Below are 22,713 nucleotides of genomic sequence, written 5' to 3' on the forward strand. Positions count from 1 at the left end.
GCTTAATGTGTTAATCCGGACTTCCTAGAACCAGAGGTCAAGTAAGGTGGAACCAGAAAAGAGGGAGAGTTACCTGTAGGTACAGTCCAATACAGGGGAAATTTAGCTTAATGTGTTAATCCGGACTTCCTAGAACCAGAGGTCAAGTAAGGTGGAACCAGAAAAGAGGGAGAGTTACCTGTAGGTACAGTCCAATACAGGGGAAATTTAGCTTAATGTGTTAATCCGGACTTCCTAGAACCAGAGGTCAAGTAAGGTGGAACCAGAAAAGAGGGAGAGTTACCTGTAGGTACAGTCCAATACAGGGGAAATTTAGCTTAATGTGTTAATCCGGACTTCCTAGAACCAGAGGTCAAGTAAGGTGGAACCAGAAAAGAGGGAGAGTTACCTGTAGGTACAGTCCAATACAGGGGAAATTTAGCTTAATGTGTTAATCCGGACTTCCTAGAACCAGAGGTCAAGTAAGGTGGAACCAGAAAAGAGGGAGAGTTACCTGTAGGTACAGTCCAATACAGGGGAAATTTAGCTTAATGTGTTAATCCGGACTTCCTAGAACCAGAGGTCAAGTAAGGTGGAACCAGAAAAGAGGGAGAGTTACCTGTAGGTACAGTCCAATACAGGGGAAATTTAGCTTAATGTGTTAATCCGGACTTCCTAGAACCAGAGGTCAAGTAAGGTGGAACCAGAAAAGAGGGAGAGTTACCTGTAGGTACAGTCCAATACAGGGGAAATTTAGCTTAATGTGTTAATCCGGACTTCCTAGAACCAGAGGTCAAGTAAGGTGGAACCAGAAAAGAGGGAGAGTTACCTGTAGGTACAGTCCAATACAGGGGAAATTTAGCTTAATGTGTTAATCCGGACTTCCTAGAACCAGAGGTCAAGTAAGGTGGAACCAGAAAAGAGGGAGAGTTACCTGTAGGTACAGTCCCAATACAGGGGAAATTTAGCTTAATGTGTTAATCCGGACTTCCTAGAACTAGAGGTCAAGTAAGGTGGAACCAGAAAAGAGGGAGAGTTACCTGTAGGTACAGTCCAATACAGGGGAAATTTAGCTTAATGTGTTAATCCGGACTTCCTAGAACCAGAGGTCAAGTAAGGTGGAACCAGAAAAGAGGGAGAGTTACCTGTAGGTACAGTCCAATACAGGGGAAATTTAGCTTAATGTGTTAATCCGGACTTCCTAGAACCAGAGGTCAAGTAAGGTGGAACCAGAAAAGAGGGAGAGTTACCTGTAGGTACAGTCCAATACAGGGGAAATTTAGCTTAATGTGTTAATCCGGACTTCCTAGAACCAGAGGTCAAGTAAGGTGGAACCAGAAAAGAGGGAGAGTTACCTGTAGGTACAGCCCAATACAGGGGAAATTTAGCTTAATGTGTTAATCCGGACTTCCTAGAACTAGAGGTCAAGTAAGGTGGAACCAGAAAAGAGGGAGAGTTACCTGTAGGTACAGTCCAATACAGGGGAAATTTAGCTTAATGTGTTAATCCGGACTTCCTAGAACCAGAGGTCAAGTAAGGTGGAACCAGAAAAGAGGGAGAGTTACCTGTAGGTACAGTCCAATACAGGGGAAATTTAGCTTAATGTGTTAATCCGGACTTCCTAGAACCAGAGGTCAAGTAAGGTGGAACCAGAAAAGAGGGAGAGTTACCTGTAGGTACAGTCCAATACAGGGGAAATTTAGCTTAATGTGTTAATCCGGACTTCCTAGAACCAGAGGTCAAGTAAGGTGGAACCAGAAAAGAGGGAGAGTTACCTGTAGGTACAGTCCAATACAGGGGAAAATTTAGCTTAATGTGTTAATCCGGACTTCCTAGAACTAGAGGTCAAGTAAGGTGGAACCAGAAAAGAGGGAGAGTTACCTGTAGGTACAGTCCATACAGGGGAAATTTAGCTTAATGTGTTAATCCGACAGGGGAAAATTTAGGTCAAGTAAGGTGAACCAGAAAAGAGGGAGATGTTACCTGTAGGTACAGTCCAATACAGGGGAAATTTAGCTTAATGTGTTAATCCGGACTTCCTAGAACAGAGGTCAAGTAAGGTGGAACCAGAAAAGAGGGAGAGTTACCTGTAGGTACAGTCCAATACAGGGGAAATTTAGCTTAATGTGTTAATCCGGACTTCCTAGAACTAGAGGTCAAGTAAGGTGGAACCAGAAAAGAGGGAGAGTTACCTGTAGGTACAGTCCAATACAGGGGAAATTTAGCTTAATGTGTTAATCCGGACTTCCTAGAACTAGAGGTCAAGTAAGGTGGAACCAGAAAAGAGGGAGAGTTACCTGTAGGTACAGTCCAATACAGGGGAAATTTAGCTTAATGTGTTAATCCGGACTTCCTATTAACTCAAGGTCAAGTAAGGTGGGAACCAAAAAAGTGAAAGTCGGAGCAGTATTGACCTGTTGGTACAGTCCAATACAGGGGTACGAAATTTAGTGACATTTCTCTTGGTTCACAACTCTCGTGCTACTGCGAGATTGAACGCGACAATTGTTCAAGATGTGTTCGGAATGATTCGGATTTATCGAGGCATTAATTTTTTACGTGTACAGGTAAAAGATTTTTTAACTACTTTATAATTAAAATCACTCTACAGTGCTGCAATTTATGGAAAAAGACAGTAGAAGTTAAGACATCGGGACAGGACAGAACAATTTTGCATTATAACAAAAAGAGCGGGGCCTGACTCCTTTAAGAAGCAAAAATTATGTTTCACTGAAAGTATACAGAGCTAGGATAGGGAAAGGTTCCTAAGCCTGGTATGAGTTCATCATTCCAAAACACTAGGCTGCCTCGCTGACTATATAAGCTGGAAGCTTTGTCTCTACAGAACAGTGGGACTACAATCAATCTAGGTTCAGTGGGGTGTCTGCGACACTGTATTACTACCATTATGGATGGACAAACTTTCTCATGAAAGCTTCACTATAAACCCTTACTCTCTCTACCTCTCACCGAATCATGATCAGTTCCATTTGTCTTTATTTTCAATCTAAATTTAAAAGCCGATCTCTACAAGTAAAGGTGAAACAACACTTCTACAAAACGTTATTATTATTTCAATACACCATTACTTTGATACAAATTCATTTTTTGTTTGTTTAAAGGCTGATTGACAATAATGGCCATTTAAGGAAGTTTAGGAGAAAAATCACCAACCAACGGTCAGCACCTGGCATCTGCTCTACATGGGTTTCAAACACGCTACTAAGAGGTGGTGAACTTGTGGTGATATGTCGGGACGCCTTAACCACTCGACCACTAAAGCCTTGATGTGCATTTCTAAGAGACTGAAATTCACTGAATTCAAAGTTAAAGTATGATTAACTACCAACTGTCACCATTAAGCTGAGTGGTTAGGATGTCCAAAAATACTACCACAAGCCCTCTACCTTTGGTTTGTATGTTCAAATTTCATGTGGAGCAGTTGACAGGCATGGAATACTGTTTGATGGTTTTTCTCTGGTTACTCCGGCTTTCCTGGCACATCTTTAAATGACCTTGGCTCGGTTCACAGAACATTAAATTAATAAAACTAAAACCAGACCATTACAAACATTTTGTAAGTTGTAATTTCATTATTAACAACATAATAAGATTTTTTCTTCTTTGGTATTTCGCTGATGATCTGATTTCATTGTCATCATTTTTTTTTTTAATTTTTAATTGAATTAGAAAGAATTTGCTGTTGCTCCTTAATTCATTTGGAAAGCACTACAGAATTTCAAATTAACAAAAAATCTTCTTGTCTTAAATCTAATAATGCTTAAAACCCCAAGATCTTCAGTAGCTGCATAAATATTTCAGGACTTTATTGGAGAAACTGGAGCCATACTTAAAAAGTACAATTTGATCATACAACAGTATCATACGCACAATAGAGTTATTTGCTCTTGTCAAGAAGTAATGATAATAAGGCCATTCAGGCTGACGTCACACTGGTCAGAACAAAAGATTAGGCCACACCTACTGGTGGTCTTAATTGGCTTGGGTTTAGCAGAGACATATATTTAGAAATATACAGGTAAGTTGATTACTACCGACACAGAAATGTCAGCGAAAATTGGAAGACATCATTGGAAAGGGAATAATCCCATCTCTATTTTGGTGTATGACATTTAAGGATCGATTCGAAAATAAGGAAGAAATCATTAATTAAAAATTTACACTGTACAGTAATACAAAGCCAAACCACCAAAGTTAGACTACCAGTGGGCGGAGCTTAACTGACCATTGTGACGTCACTAATTACTGTATGAATGGGCTTATACATCATAAATTAACACAAGGAAATTACATCATTTTCTGTTGGTACATTGTGATGCATTTTTAAAAATCTGCAATGACAGACTTACCGAACAAAAAAACGCCGATTCAGTTAATGCATTTTGGGCCTGGTTATAAAAGTAGATATATCTAACTGCACATTTTAAAGACAGAGTAGCGACTACCAAGCAATATTTATTTGCGGTGAGAATCCTATCTATCAGCAGAGCTATAAAATATCTGATAAAAATGGCAAATTGTGGTCGGGCGTGCATTAAACATCAAATCAAACACTAATAAAAATATCAACTTATTACAATATATATGCTATATGATGTGGTTTTTGAAAATTTATGGTATTACAGACTAATTTCTGTCAATGAAACAATAAATGCAACAATAAAGACTTAAGAACACCATTAAGCTTACAATTAAGATACGTTGCGAGAGCTTCCCTCGTTAAAGTTTACTGTTTTAAGATTTAAAGACGGAAGACCAATCGCATTAATTATAAAATAATTCAATCATAAGTGTAACGAACGAGTATTTTGATAATGAGAATGGGTTATGTGTAGCTCCATAACCTAAAAAACTATTCAATTTAGTTCTTGAAATGAACAACAATTGTATAGGACACTCATGTTACATAGTCCATACAAAATTCTAAGGTATGGTAAATAAAGATCTCAAATTTTTAGTCACTGCAATTCCAGTAGAAGATCTTAACCACTTGAATAGTACATGTAGTACAAGATTTGAACATTAGCACAACATTTTAACCAATTGAACATTAGTACTATATTTAAACAATTGAATTTTTGGGCAAGATTTTAACTACTGTACTTGAATTTTAAGACAGGGTTTTAACCAGTTGAATCCAAGGACAGGATTTTAACTAGTTAACTTAAACTGGTTAAATTTTAGGACAGGATTTTAACCATTTAAAGGACAGCCATTATGGGCTGACATGCATTGCTCTACAGCAAAGGAATAATTTGACCCATAGCATCAATCTTATCAGTTATAGAATGGTGTAGTTAAAGATCTAAATTGAAATCTCAAATTGAAAACAAGTTGGGAAATCAATTACACCATTCATTATTTCTAAGGATCAATTACAGAAAAAGGACTAGTTTTGTATTACAAACCAAAATTTTGTGTGTGTGAAAGAAAAACAATTGCGTGTGTATCAAACCGGACAATACAACAGTAAACAGAACAACAAGACAACAGTGATAACAAAACAATTGTCACATACCTGAGCCCTCACGGCAGCCAATTGCATGTTTGCTATTCGTATTTCGTTTCGTTTTCGACACATATCTTCCTGTGTCTCATATACTTTTGCGTACAGGTGATTGGCTAAATTTCTGAAAGCGAAAGAGAAATATAAAATTACATGAATGTCATGCTTGACTCACCTCGGACTCGTCGTGCCCTCCATGGGCCTGCTGGTCTGGGTCCGCTGTTGACTTATGTTTCAAACTACCACCCCGTTTTTTAGTGCTCCCTTTGAGACTAGATGACCGTTTGGCCGATTCAGTTCTGCGGGCTTTTGAACCACTCTTTTCCGAACGCGCCATATCTTTAGGCATATCTTTACTACTTGTATCAGAGCGTGGCGAGGCAAGCTCTTTAGAAATGGCACCTTGTTTATGCTGACTTGTAGAAGGATCGGGGAAGTCTTTAGGACGTGTGTACATTTCCGTTACGATACCGCTATCTTTACTCTCTTGCTTGTGCATCTGACGGCGAACCTTATCTTCGTGTCCACCGTCCTTGTTCACTGAAGCTTGACGTTGAAGTTCTTGTCGACCTTTACCATGACCTCCACTGACCTTTTTTTGTTTCACACCTGAGGCAGACGACTTCGAACTAACAGCCTGATGATTCGGTCTTTCAGACTCGTATGTTGGCATATTCTTGACCCAGATTTTTACAATGAGTTGAAGGTTTCCTCACAAACACATCACATACAAACAATCCTTTAAATTCCACAATTTTCAAAAAATAATGACAGCATAATCACAAAAATAAGCAATTTTTTCACTTCAAATAGCACAAATATTAAATCTTTTTAAGAAGACTAAAGAATACACCCAACACTTGCTTTATATTCCAATTTTCACACCTGTGTTATCAGGTAAGAGAGATATATAAGTACCAGGTAAGACGAATCCAATGACATCACACATCCATTGACTGACAAGCCATGCTGTGTTGTCCTGACGGGTATCAATAGCTACTCCGTACACTGTCACGTCCTAGCTTCATCAACACACCACTAAACCGTCTCCACAAAAAAAAAAAACACTACGAAAACCCTGTTTTATAAATAAACTGATCCTAAAGCTACAAGCACCGGATTACATAAGGACAATATCAGTAGTCCCAGTGAGCCTTGCCCAGCCAGCTAGAGGTAGTTTATCAATGATCTCGAAAATGACTGGTGTCTCAATGTTTGTTGTACATCTATCTCCACCAGGCTGGAGGAGAAAGGCAGCAGGCTGGTGCTGTCAGTGGTTTGTCAGCCCTGTACTGGCCTAGGGTACTACTTACTGAGCAGGTATACAGCTATTTTGGGAACACCCCTACTCACTAACTGGTAATGTAGAGTCTGCATGTTGTCCATATGGACTCACTTAATACACAGGCAACACACTACAAAACATTACACAACATCTGTAGCATCAACCCACACACTGATGATACCTTCATGGAGACAGTTTGGGGAGGGGTCGGTCGGTATGGGGAGGTAATACAGGGGTCGGTATGGAGAGTTATACAAGTGAGGTATATGGGAGTCAGTATTAAGAGGTAGATAGAGGTCGGTAAGGAGAGGTATACAGGGTCGGTATGAGAGTTATACAGGTGATGTATACAGGGGTTGGTATGGAGAGGTAGATACAGACCAGTAAGGAGAGGTATACAGGGGTGGGTATGAAAGGTATAGACTTGGGTCGATATGGAAAGGTAGATATGGGTCGGTATGGAGAGGTAGACAGGTGTCAGTCTGGACTAGAGGTAGACATGTTTTCATATAGGCCTTAAACTGCGATTAACAGGGAACCAGTACAAAGATCAATTTAAAACTCTTATGAAATCAAATCTTCATACATTGTACACATATAATACATATGGATGGGGAGGTCTATCTTATAGGTACAGATTCGATAATAGATCCGATGTGTTTACAGGGTTGATAGATGGAGAGGTCGACCTACAGACAGATGGGAGGTTAATATTTATAAACAAAGACAGTGATAATTATTTACAGGTTTGGAATCAGATCTGGGAGGTTACTATCAGGGGTAACTGACTACTATATATAAATTACTGACAAAGATTGTTAATCCAACATGGGATCAAGGTCATAGATAAAGGTCAATTCCACAAGACATCAAGGCCATTGCCAATAATGTGGCTGACCATAATAACAGGTTTCTGAATGGTCATGCCCAAAAACTTTCACAATTTATGAACTGAGTGATATGGTTTACACACAGGTGTCAATGGATATCATAATACCAAAGGGCCATAAATAGAAACTACATTGATGATACCTCAGGGCCATAAATATTCTCTATATAGACTGGTCGGTGGTTTTTCTCCAGGTACTACGACTTTCTCCACCATTTAAACCTGGGTACTCAGAGTTTCCTTCGCCTCCTAATCCTGGCATATCCTTAAATGACCCTGGCTAATATACAATCTAGATACACCAAACCCAACTCTCCTCGTAAATGTTACAGCGCATAGTTTTCTTCTTCACCAAATAACCATTTAAAAATCATTTGAACTAGCTAGCAATTGGATGGTTGAAAAACAATTTAAATATGCATGATAAAATTGGGACTTTTGACAACACATATGTTGAAAATCAATGGTGAATGTCAATATGGAACATGAGGCTAGACCTCTCAATTGTAAGTCTGCAGTAGCATTACGCCTGGGTGACCACAGAGTTGATACCTTAACGCTTGACTGACCACGACATTGATACAGTCTGAGATGTCTGACTATCAGTAAAAGATAAAAGAGAAACAACTATAACCCTTGACAAACAAACTTGGCTATCAGTCCAAAAAAGGGTTTCACATGGTTTTCTTCCTTAAAAGGGTTAGTTAAAATTAATTGTACATTCAGAAGCCAAAGCAGTCATTATGAATGCTGAGAGGGGATATGGCTGAAGACCACAGGGCTGAACACAACAGGGCTGAACATGGCAGGAATGAACAATACAAGAATGAACACCACAAGAATGAACATGGCAGGATTGAACACCACACGACTGAACACCACAGGATTGAATGCAACAGGAATGAACACTAGGAATGAATGTGACAGGGTTCGAATCCCATGTTTGGCAGTTGCAAGGTACTGACTGCTGGTCCTTGGTTTTTTTCTGGGTACTCCGGCTTTCCTCCGCCAACAAATCTGCCAAGTCGTTACATGACCATGGCTGTTAATAGGATGTTAAACTAATAAAACCAAATGAGAGGACTGAACACAACGAAACTGAACACCAGGATTGAACACAGACCAAAACTACAACACCACGGATTGAACACTACAGGACCAAACACTACAGAACTGAACATGGTCGGATTGAACACTACAGGACCAAACACTACAGAACTGAACATGGTCGGATTGAACACTACAGGACCAAACACTACAGAACTGAACATGGTCGGATTGAACACTACAGGACCAAACACTACAGAACTGAACATGGTCGGATTGAACACTACAGGACCAAACACTACAGAACTGAACATGGTCGGATTGAACACTACAGGACCAAACACTACAGAACTGAACATGGTCGGATTGAACACTACAGGACCAAACACTACAGAACTGAACATGGTCGGATTGAACACTACAGGACCAAACACTACAGAACTGAACATGGTCGGATTGAACACTACAGGACCAAACACTACAGAACTGAACATGGTCGGATTGAACACTACATGAATGAACATAATACCACAGGACCGGACACCAAAGGAATGAACATGGCGGATTGAACATTACAGAACTGAACACAATAGGACTGAAGGTCTAGTGAACAAGCATCAGACATCTTAAACAATCAACTATTCTAACCCCTTAACCTTTGGGTTGATGAGTTTGTGAGTAGGCTGTTTACCAGAATTCGGAGAACACATTCAAATTGTTTATACTATGTGTATAATGGGTACAACTATATATCTTGCAATTGGCGTCTTCACTGTGTATCATATGTAAATTTATCAACCTAAAAAGTAGGCGTATAATTGAGATTGATTTATCATTACTTCAACATTTAGAGCACTGTCATGGAGATCTATAAACATGTCAACAAATATCTTAACTACCACACAAAATATCTATCAGTTTTTATGAGAAGAGACTTTGAATTACACTAACTGAAAGATTCAACTTTGATATTTTAGCCATAGTTTCAGACATCCCATCAGATGACTTTGTCAAACACAGGCTTTTTACCTAGGTACCATATTCAAGCCAGTAAGATCGGAGTTTCCAGAGCTTAAGAATTAAAATAAAATTGGAGGGCATTTTATGTGACCAAATTTGGATTACCCTTTCCCAAAATTAATACACATATTAAGCTATCAATCAATTTGCAAAAGAAATCAAATAAAGAAACAAACGGTTTTCATAGCTTTCAGTCTGTATTTAATTTGAGCACAAAGTTACCAAAGTTCCCTATTTGGATCCCGACCCTCTGTCCACTTTGATTAAAGTTCCCTATTTGGATCCCGACCCTCTGTCCACTTTGATTAAAGCTACATCATTTATATGGAATCTGGTTGTCCTTTTCCAATGATGCTTATACCATATTTGTTTGTAATGCAGATGAAGCCCCGCCCATCAGTCCCCAGAGATCAGACCAGCTCCAATTTATATAAAATATGACTTCCCTCCCCAAAATGACGTTTTCACATTAGATCTGGTTTCAATCCACTCGAGAGTTAAGGAGGAGTAGGACAGTGAACATCCACTGATCAAATAGGTCATCCTGACCATTAGTGTAATGTATTCAAGTTGGTATCATCCGAAAATGACTCTGGCTGTTAATGAGGTGTTAATGTAATCAACCATTATACCTAAGTATAAGTTAGAAAAAATCTACAGATTAACACAACCAATTATACACAGTAGATAAAACCTGAGATCCTACAGAAAAACCATCAACCTACGGATGGAGGAAAACTTAACATCTAAAAACACCCTTAACATAAAACCTGAGTTCCTACAGAAAAACCATCAACCTATGGATGGAGGTAAACTTAACTCCTAAAAACACTCTTAACATAAAACCTGAGTTCCTACAGAAAAACCATCAACCTATGGATGAGGAAAACTTAACACCTAATCACACCTTTAATATAAAACCTGAGTTCCTACAGAAAAAAAACATCAACCTACAGATGGAGGAAAACTAAACACCTAATAACACCCTTAACATAAAACCTGAGTTCCTACAGAAAAACCATTAACCTACAGATGGAGGAAAACTTAATACCTAAAAACACCCTTAACATAAAACCTGAGTTCCTACAGAAAAACCATCAACCTACGGATGGAGGAAAACTTAACACCTGAAAACACCATCAACATGTAAAACCCACTTGGACATCAACCAAAGTACTTCAAATAAAACATCAACAACAGCTTCAACAGATACCATGCATTTTGTCACAGTAGGTTTCTATGCTGTTTGCTTTCTTCAAACAATAATGAATAATGTACAAGAATTATTTCCTGCTGTTCATTAAACCTCCTCATAGTCCCAAGAATTGATCAAGAATCGAAAAAAACTCTGATGCATGTTTGTGAACATAAATAATATAGTGGTGTACACATTTCTCAATGTGTGGGAATTCAAAATGAACCAATGGAAAAACCAATATATTTAGACTAGATGGATTGCTATTGATGTCATCAGTCACTGTCGGGTATAATAGAATAAAATATATATGAAATAAAGTCTATTGAAATGACAGACATCATTGTTTCTTGAATGAGGAATTGTGGTCCTGCAGGAGATTCAACATTTCGTGTAGAAAGCTAAGGACTAAATTCCCTCTCATTGCTAAAGTATTTATCCACATTGGAAACAGCATTTCATTCCTATGGAAGAATTGCCCTCTTATGCAAACAGCATTTCCTTTCATGGAAACAGCATTTCCCTCCAATGGAGGACACAACATTTCCCTCTAATGGAAACATTATTTCCCGCTACTTGTAGTCACCTGTATTTATAATTGCTGTTACTTCAATGTTATGTTTCTATTCCCCATAATGGGAATCCATTCAGCATCACCACCAATGCAGAAAACTTGCTATTTATGACCAATCAATTTCCTTTTAATTATGGAAATGTTTTTTATTACAAGACTGAACAACAATTACCATTGGTTGACAATGAGATTGTTGGTATATGAGTTTTACTCCTGTTCTTCCTTTGTTTTTTATCTTATCAAACATCAATTCCCATATGGGGTAGTTGTCAGGTAATAATCTGATAGTGTGTGGGTTTTTTTGGGGGTACTCTGGGTTCCCCTATCTCCAAAACCTGACATGTCCTTTTATGACATTGCACTTCATTTTTTTTTTTCATTTTAAAATACTGCAGTGACTGAATGGTTAGGATGTCCCAACATATAATCACAAAGCCCTCAAACTCTAGGTAACAAGTTTGAATCCCATGTTGGACAGTTGCCATGTTACTCACTGTCCGTAGGTCGGTGTTTTTTTCTCCAGGTACTCTGGCTTTATTTCTCAACCTCCTAGCTTGGACATGTCCTTAAATGACATTGGCTGTTAAAATCGGATGTTAATTATGCCAATCAATCAGATGAAATGCTCAAAAATGTTTCTAATTTTAGTACACCATAATTTCCTGAAGTCTAAACATGGCACTAAGACCCTACTAAGGAAACCAGAGGTTTGAAATGTCGCCTACATTGTAACACTGTTACGATTTGACATGGCGGTTCTATTTAACTGTTTTGTTATCGACTTAAGGAATGAAATGCATCAATCTGTCGACTCCTCTCTCATGATCAGGTCTTCCTAAAGTGGTTGCCTTTCTCACACAAAATATGTCAAATGCTTTTTGTGTTGCGCGGCTCTAGACTACTGACATCGTGTGTGGAATAATCTGTGGCTCAGAGAGGCAGTCAGGACACGTTTTTGTGTCGTAGCGTCGTTAGATTACACAACCTGTCAATTCTCCTTAGTAAAGGAACTCACGCATACAATTCCATTCAAATTTCATTTCAGTAACGATCAAAACCTGATCCCATTACAAAAAAGAAATATTTTTTTTCATGATGTTTAAAATTTCACATCCAAAAATGATTTTAGCATTAAGATATGAAGCTGACCATGCTATAACAGCCTTATTCAGTGCCCTAATACGATTTGTGGGTCTTTCTCAGATATTTTTAATGTTTTTCTACATAACAAAGCTGTACAACATGATGAAATACTTGCTTTTTGTCTTGATAAGGCTGCGTAAAGAACAATTTTTTTTGTCAGAAAATTGAATTAAAAAAATAAAATTTCCTATCATTGATTATTTTTATATAAATGCTATAATAGTTATTTTTGTGTCAAGACTCACCAATAGATAAACAAAAAATGAAGAATAGAAAGCCTGTAAGAAGAAAAATGCCTCTGACTTTCGAACCGAATGGGGCTAAGATGTTAGTTACACAGGTGGGACGGAAAAAGGCAAGGTGGGGCTGAACAGATGTGTTAAAGTGAATAGTCGGGCAAAGAAAACCAGTCTAAATGCGTTCGTTGGCCTTCCAAAAGTTCTCACATATTGATACGACGGTCAAGTTCTGCTTAGTTTCCCAGTTCTGACCATTAAAGTAAAGAAAAGTTGAAAGCATTGAAAGCGAGGCTGTGTGGAAATGTAACCAAGGACATAGTGAGCCGGGAGGACGATTTAGAATTCCCATACTTTAAATTAATTTCTTCGTACGCAGACAGATTTTGAACGAGAGATTTTATTTTTTCCATTTAAAGAATAAGAAATTATACTGGATACATTCACACCATTTTTTACCGACATATTTCAGAGTTAGCCATATTCCTTGCCCGACTGAGTCATCTTTTAAAGCCTATATTACAGAGTTATCTACCCTGTATTTACATATTACTGAGTTATCTACCCTGAATTTACATATTACAGAGTTATCTACCCTTGTATTTACCATATTACAGAGTTATCTACCCTTGTATTTACATATTACAGAGTTATCTACCCTGTATTTACATATTACAGAGTTATCTACCCTGTAATTATATATTACAGAGTTATCTACCCCTGTATTTACATATTACAGAGTTATCTACCCTGTATTTACATATTACAGAGTTATCTACCCTGTATTTATATTTTACAGAGTTATCTACCCTGTAATATTATATAATACAGAGTTATCTACCCTGTAATTACATATTTACAGAGTTATCTACCCTGTTTTATAATATTACAGAGTTATCTACCCTGTAATTTACATATTACAGAGTTATCTACCCTGTTTATATTTACATATTACAGAGTTATCTACCCTTTAAATTATATATTACAGAGTTATCTACCCTGAAATTACATATACAGAGTTATCTACCCTGTTAATTACATATTACAGAGTTATCTACCCTGTAATTACATATTACAGAGTTATCTACCCTTGTAACCCTTTACATATATTACAGAGTTATCTACCCTGAAATTACATTTACAGAGTTATCTACCCTGGAATTACATATTACAGAGTTATCTACCCTGAAATTTACATATTACAGAGTTATCTACCCTTTAATTATATATTACAGAGTTTATCTACCCTGTAATTACAATTACAGAGTTAGTCTACTACCCTGAAATTACATATTACAGAGTTATCTACCCTGTAATATTACATATTACAGAGTTATCTACCCTGAAATTTACATATTACAGAGTAATCTACCCTGTAATATATATTACAGAGTTATCTACCCTGTAATTACCATATTACTGAGTTATTACCCCTGTAATTACAATATTACAGAGTATCTACCCTGAATTTACATATTAACAGAGTTATCTACCCTGTTATTATATATTACAGAGTTATCTACCCTGTAATTTACATATTACAGAGTTATCTACCCTGAATTTACATATTACAGAGTTATCTACCCTGAATTTACATATTACAGAGTTATCTACCCTGTATTTACATATTACAGAGTTATCTACCCTGTTATTATATATTACAGAGTTATCTACCCTGGATTTACATATTACAGAGTTATCTACCCTGTATTTACATATTACAGAGTTATCTACCCTGTAATTACATATTACAGAGTTATCTACCCTGTATTTACATATTACAGAGTTATCTACCCTGAAATTACATATTACAGAGTTATCTACCCTGTAATTACATATTACAGAGTTATCTACCCTGTTATTACATATTACACAGAGTTCTTCTAGTATTGATTACAATGTTTTTATACCCTGTAATTTAATATATTACAGAGAAAAAGATTAAACCTGACAAAATAATACTGTTACAAGTTATACCTGTATTTACAAGGGCAGTTAGTTAATCTACCAGAATGAATCAATAAAAAAATTATGACCACTGAAGTTGACACACCCTCCTACCCTATGTTAAATATAGAGTTACCTACAATGATAACATATTTGTTGTGTTATAGTCTGATCCTGTAAATTTCATTATAAAAAAGTTTACAATTACATAATACCACAGTATGGTTTTTTCCATTATTACTGACCATTAAAGTATAATGTTCAATTGAAATAATTAATGTAACATGACAAGTCCACCCATAAACAATATGTCATACTTTACATAATTTTATGTAAACTATTTACATTATCAGAGAATTTTATTTTCATTCCGTTATTGGTAAAAACCATCTTACTGATAGTCATTTAACCAAATTTTGTAACTCCGGTGTTAAGCATACTGCTATATATATTACAGGGAACACATTTATGACAAGCAATCCTGGAGGATAGAGAGAGACAATCTATTTATACACCAATCAAACTGGCACGATAATTGTGATTAGTCAGATAATTGGTTTTGAAATTTTATAAGAGTTATCATTTGACAATTTATGTCTTATCTTCACTGTAAGGGGTTACAATACAGAGTTAAATTTATTACAGAGTTATCTACCCTGTAATTATATATTTCAGATTATCTACCCTGTGTTTAATTCAAGAATTAAGTTATTACCCTGTTTTGTAATGTTTTATCTTCTGAAATTTGTCTTGTAAAAATATAAGAGTTATCTACCCTGTAATTTACATATTAAAGAGTTAAGGGGTTTTATTTAATAATTGTCACAGTGTTATCTACCCTGTATTAAATTAGTTATCTATTTTATATTTAATTTACAGATTATTACCCTGAATTTACATAACAGTTTATCAAAAAATTAATATTACAGAGTTACATTCATACTGTTATTATATATTACAGAGTTATCTACCCTGTAGACATTTACACAGTTATATTTAATTTTGTAAACAGAGTTTTACCCTTTAATTTTATAAGTTACACCATCCAAATGTCCCTTTATTCAAATTAATATTGAAGAAAAAATAGGAACAAAATAAAGGCATGGGGCGGACTTTTTAAAAGTTTAAAATTGTCAAGGTCACTACAGAAGGTCACTACGTTGACTTTTTTATTCAATCAAAAAAAAAAAAAAAAAAAATGAAAAAAAATAAAGGAGATTGAAGAACAGAGTTATCTACCCCTGCAATTTACATATTAGACAGTTATCTTACCCGGAAAAAACATATTAAAGTATTAACTGAAACAGTAACTTACAAATTACACAGTTATTTAATCTGTGTTTGAACATGACTGATTATCTACCCTGTTATTACCCCATACAAGAGTTATCTACCCCCCCTTTGAATGATAGTTAATGTTTTCAGGGTATAAGTTCTCACTATTCAGAAGAAAAGACCAAATTTCTGGCTGACAAAAGAATACTGTTACAATCTATACCTACCCACAAGGGCAGTTTAACTCCCTGTAATCCAGAAATGAATCAATAAAAAAAAAAATGCTGACCACTATGAAGTTGAAACATCCCATTCGCCTGCTGTTAAATATAGATACCTACACTGATATTGATTTGGTAGTGTTATGGGATCGCTGTAGATTATAACATTGGAAATATAACAAAATTACCACAGTATGACGAATTTAAACATTATACCATAAACCATAATTAATTCAATAAAACATAAAAAAATGTAACTATGGACAACCACAATCATGAATGAATTGTTTTAGCTCCTTTTTTTAACATCCATCCCCCCTCCCTTCCCCCTGAATTGTTTAGCTCCCTTTTTTAACATCCATTCCCCCATTCCCTTCCCCCCTGAATTGTTTAGCTCCTTTTTTAACATCCATACCCCCCCTCCCTTCCCCCTGAATTGTTTAGCTCCTTTTTTAACATCCATCCCCCCTCCCTTCCCCTGAATTGTTTAGCTCCTTTTTTTAACATCCATCCCCCCCTCCCTTCCTCCCTGAATTGTTTAGCTTCTTTTTTAACATCTATCCCCCTTCCCTTCCCCCTGAATTGTTTAGCTCCTTTTTTAACATCCATCCCCCCCTTCCCTTCCCACGAATTGTTTAGCTCGGATGTTTTTTAACATCCATCCCCTCTCCTTCACCCTGAATTGTTAAGCTCCTTTTTTAACATCCATCCCCCCCCTTCCCTTCCCCCTTTGTTTAGCTCTTTTTTAACATCCATCCCTCCTCCCTTCCCCCTGAATTGTTTAGCTCCTTTTTTCAACATCTATCCCCCCTCCCTTCCCCCTGAATTGTTTAGCTCCTTTTTTAACATCCATCCCCCATCCCCCCCCTCCTTTTTTAACATCCTCACCCCCCCTCCCTTCCCCCCATCCCCCCTCCATCCCCCATGAATTGTTTAGCCCTTTTTTAACATCCATCCCCCCCTTCCCCCTGAATTGTTTTAGCTCCTTTTTTAACCCATTCCCCCTCCCTTCCCCCTGAATTGTTTAGCTCCTTTTTTAACATCCAATCCCCCCCCTCCCTTCCCCCTGAATTGTTTAGCTCCTTTTTTAACATCCATCACCCCCTTCCCTTCCCCCTGAATTGTTTAGCTCCTTTTTTAACATCCATCCCCCCTCCCTTCCCCCTGAATTGTTTAGCTCCTTTTTTAACATCCATCCCCCCTCCCTTCCCCCTGAATTGTTTAGCTCCTTTTTTAACATCCATCCCCCCTCCCTTCCCCCTGAATTGTTTAGCTCCTTTTTTAACATCCATCCCCCCCTCCCTTCCCCCTGAATTGTTTAGCTCCTTTTTTAACATCCATCCCCCCTCCCTTCCCCCTGAATTGTTTAGAGTATTTAGAGGTCTTCATTTACTGTATTCTCTTGTTTCTTGATTTGCTCAAGGTATCTGAGGTTTTTAACTTGACTAAGAAGATGTATCTTCTGAATTTCTCAGAAATCAAGCACTTTTAGCCTATCTTGAATTGCTCAAGAATCTCTTTAATCACTGAAGATGTGTTGTTTATACATATGTCAATAGTCGTATAATGACCCATCATCCTCAATAAAAAGGCCCTTTAATTCATATTATTACAAATGTTCAGTAAAAACGAGGGATTCCAATGAAAAGGTTGTGACTGGAATGATCCAACATAAAATATTCTGAAGGAACCGATTTTGTCATGTACTGTATTCCACCCAAGAAGCACCCAGGGAGCTTAAAAAAAATTGAAGCAAATAAATGGGGTGCTTAAAAGAAACAAATTTGGAGTTGCCTTTCATAAAATTATTCTACAAAGTAAGCCATAAATCAATTTGCAAAAGAAATCTGTGAGAAAACCAACACAGATTTCATATTTTCAGTCCGCTTTTAATTCGTAGTTAGTGAAATTGAAGTCTATGAAAGGGAGAGGAGCTCTTTTAGGGATGGGGGCGCTTATTGGGTCAAATACAGTATATATATATTACCTGTGATCTTACTTACCACCAAGACTTAATGATTATACCTGGCCTAACAATCGTTTCCACAACAGTTCAGGGTCTCAGTTAACCACTGCCGAATCAATGATATCTGTCAGACTATTCATGTACATAAACATGGATTCCAAATCTGTTTTTCTCATAAAATGTCTAAATCGGAACATCTTCATTGTTCTCTCGAGTATGCCAAGGTCATCAGAAGTTCATCATCATCCAATGTTCTGATTTAACCTTGACCTTTTTGATTTTACACAATTGATCAATTTTCAACTTATATTGGTGGCAAGTCAGTTGAAGTGTACAAAATTAATCAGTTATATCTTGTTTTACAGGTGAAATAAACATGTAAATGAGACTCAGGATCATTTTTAACAGATCGCTTGAGGCAGCAGGATGTTGTTTATTTTGACACCCACCATCCCTCCCTGACCGTCCCTCGTCCCTCCCTGACCGTCCCTCGTCCCTCCCTGACTGTCCCTCGTCCCTCCCTGACCGTCCCCTCCCTGACCGTCCCTCCCCTGACGTCCCCTCCCTCCCTGACCGTCCCTCCCTGACCGTCCCGTCCCTCCTGACCGTCCCTCGTCCCTCCCTGACCGCTCCCTCCCTCCCTGACCGTCCCTCGTCCCTCCCCCTCCCTGATCCCTGACCGTCAATCCCTGATCCTTTTTGTTTTGTAATTTGTTCTTTTGTAGCTTAGTCTTGTCATTAATTGTACTTTAGTTATAATTGCGGAGGTTACATGGAGTTTTAATTTCTTTATTTCAAAACTCAATTGTGTAATCCTTTATAATATAGTGTATTCTATATTTGTTTCGTATTATTATATATAAGTACACGGTCCATGTATGATATTTTACCCAAACCAGTGTTTAGTTGTTTTTTAATTGATTGATTGGTAAAAAATTTATTTAGCGTAGTCTCCATCTAAACTCGTTTTATTGCCTCTTGCTTATTGCCACAGTATGGCACATAATATACACATATTACAGATACACACATCTTAAAGGAACCTTGATGGGGAATGAATATTCCTTTATAACCATGAATTTTGTTGTAAGTGTATTCAGAATCAATGTGTTTTACTGTAATGAAATAAAAAATATAAATGTTTTATAACCATATACACTAATACTCACCACCACCCCAACCCCAGGTCCCTGTGTCCCCACCCCGACCCCACTGTCCATAATAATGTTGGGGGGGGGGGGGGGGGGGGGGGGGGGGGGGGAGAGGTGCCCCCATCTCGAACCCACTGCCCCATAATAGTGTTGGGGGTAAACTGGAATTAGCTCTTGTCTGTCAGTCTATCAATCTACAGAAAAATTGTAACATGTATAATGATCTCCCCTAGAATTGTCTCCTCTAGAATTATTTTTTATGACCGAGAGTTATCTCCCCTGAGAAGAATCTTGATAAGGAATCTACAATGTAATTATAGGCTGTTTACTGCAGTAAAATTGGGGCCAAGCTGACTGTGTTCGTTATCAAATTGGTTGTACACAGGTAAATAAAACAAGCCAAATTACACAGGTCTGTTCAGTTTTACACAGCTGTGTACTGTTTTGTAATAGACATAAAATTTTTATTAGAAAATAAACATTCTCTGGCAAACATCAAACAACCAATTACAAGGACTGCCTGTATCACTGACGTTATTCTGTTAAAAACTGGAGATTGTTAAGGATGTGCGGTGATAAAAGTACCCTCGGCGAATGGCTTCATTTCATTTTGCATTATTACATGAAAGTAAGACGTAATGAATTCTCGTTTGTGCATAAGAAAAAACAATCTTCATTGCTGTATTATGGACTGGAAAAGGAATTACCGCTACGTAAAACATTGTATTATCTCTGTATAATTTTCAAATCATCAGATGATATTTACAGAAGACTCTCAATTTGCCTGCTTTAATAATGTCATTAATGGGATTTTTTGAATTTTTTAAATTCTCATCAAGATTTAAACCATGTCATATGTCTAGGAATATAGCCGTAACAACTAGATGTTGTCTATGTTTTAATTTTCGCAACCTTTCTAACTGCAATCAATTCTTACTCTTACAAGTGTTTGTCATTATAAACACTTTTCCATACCAAAAGATTTTTTGTCAACTAGATTGCTTCAAAATAAATAATGCCCATGATATGCTCCGGCATATCATTAGTCAGTCCCATGATGCTAGCAATTCATTAGTGTCCATTCTTACTAAAGCCGACACCTTACCCAACACTATATTTATCAAATATACCCATCCAGCCCATGTCATATTCAGCCAACCATTCGTGAGACCATATAACCCATGAAAAAGATATTTAAGTTGACGTCAAAATCACGTCTTATGAATGTTTCAGTAGACAGAACAATCACATCCGAGCTGATAAACTATTATATAGAGACGAATTGAAAATTTTATTTATTAATAAAAGTAATGTGATTGTGAGACACTCTATTTAATATCGATGGCCATTATAATATATTTATTACCCCAATATTCTCTGTCATCGTTATTTGTCCGTACACTACAATCGACTTATTTTATATTGTTATTTGTTTGTTTATTTTTTTATATCAGACCCTATCGATGCCCAACTATTCATATCTTATCATCAGTAATTTGACGAATCCAATTGCCAGTTGTTCAATTTATGGAGGAAAGCCGGAGTACCAATAAGAAATTATATACGGTCAGAATATCATTACCTAGCAACTGCTGTCTTTAATGGGGATTCGATTACCCGCATCCCCACGATGAATGGAGCCAATGTGGTAATATTTCGGGACATCACATTAACCATATATCTATCATCATTTGTCCCCAAACTTATTTTATATATCGTACACGATCGAGCCAATACTATATCTATCCTAATATCTATCAGTTATTTGTCTTAAAACTTATTTTATATATCGTACACGATCGAGCCAATACTATATCTATCCTTCTATCTATCAGTTATTTGTCTTAAAACTTATTTTATATATCGTACACGATCGAGCCAATACTATATCTATCCTTTCTATCTATCAGTTATTTTGTCTTAAAACTTTATTTTATATATCGTACATGATTGAGCAAATACTATAATCTATCCTTCTATTTTTCTATCAGTTATATGTCCTTAAAAACTTATTTTATATATACACGTACACGATCGACTCGCCAATACTATATCTCTATCCTTCTATCTATCAGATCATTATTTGTCTATCTAAAACTTATTTTATATATCGTACACGATCGATGCCAATATTATATCTATCCTAATATCTATCCCAGTATAGATCTATCAGTTATTTGTTCTAACACACTAATTTTATATATCGTACACGATCGATGCCAATACTATATTTATCCCAATATCTATCAGTTATTTGGTCTAACACTTATTTTATTTATCGGACACGATCAATGCCAATACTATATTTACCATGCCAGCCCGTAATGACGTTCAGTAATAATTGGACACCTGTAATAGTGGTACAGGCCCCTCACCATGTAAATTGCTATAGTACTGGGCCCCTCACCATGTATATTAGCTATAGTTAATTGTGTATATACCCTGGCAGCAGACGACCAGCAGTGATCAGTTGTACAACAATAAGGTATGACAGCGTGTTAATGACTTTACATCATAACCACTCCCGCGCGACAGACGGGGGCTCGGTAAGCAGACCAACGTGCCTCTGTTCCCATTGTTACGGTTGCCAAGACAGTGCTGCCATCTACTGTCTACAGCAATAAATCCACTTTTTTTTTCTATCTCCTCCCTTTTCGAATAATTATACACTAACCTAGATTTGTGTCTATATTTTCACACTCATATTAATACAATTTTGTGAGACTACTTAGCACGTGTAAAAGGAAGAAAAAAATTCAACTAGTTAAACTTTTTTTTATTGCAGAGAAATATAATGTTAATAGCTAGTTATAACAGTTTCTAATGTACATATAAACATATAAGTCAATGTTCCTCCATACCCACCCCCCTCTCCACTCCCTCCCCATGAGTCAGAGGCCTGGTTTAATAATCAGATCGACCCTTATCCCATATATTGTAAAAGAACAATGAAAATTACATTGTGAAAGAACAATAAAAAGTATAATGTAAAAGAACAATGGAAATTACATTGTAAAAGAACAATAGATATTACATTGTAAAAGAACAATAGATATTACATTATAAAAGAATACTGAAAATTACATTGTAAAAGAGCAATGGAAATTACATTGTAAAAGAACATAATGAAAATTACATTGTAAAGAAATACACTGAAAATCAGAGTCTTCTGATCGGCATGGCCAGTTTGGTCAGCCTCTATATCTCTAAATTCTTCCCCGTTACCTGTTGCCAAATTCTTAATTGTTATCGGTAAAT

General features: G+C 36.8%; 1 protein-coding gene across 1 annotated transcript in view; it reads right to left on the reverse strand.

Moving 5' to 3' along the window:
- LOC138329908 (uncharacterized) overlaps positions 1 to 22,713 on the reverse strand; it is a 159,859-nt gene that overhangs the window by 72,258 nt on the left and 64,888 nt on the right. The window contains exon 10 of the mRNA XM_069277192.1: positions 5,519 to 5,630. Within this exon, the coding sequence (XP_069133293.1) occupies positions 5,519 to 5,630 (112 nt within the window). The remainder of the gene's footprint in view (positions 1 to 5,518; positions 5,631 to 22,713) is intronic.

Source organism: Argopecten irradians, chromosome 8 (assembly GCF_041381155.1).
Source record: "Argopecten irradians isolate NY chromosome 8, Ai_NY, whole genome shotgun sequence".
Classification (NCBI taxonomy): Eukaryota; Metazoa; Mollusca; class Bivalvia; order Pectinida; family Pectinidae; genus Argopecten; species Argopecten irradians.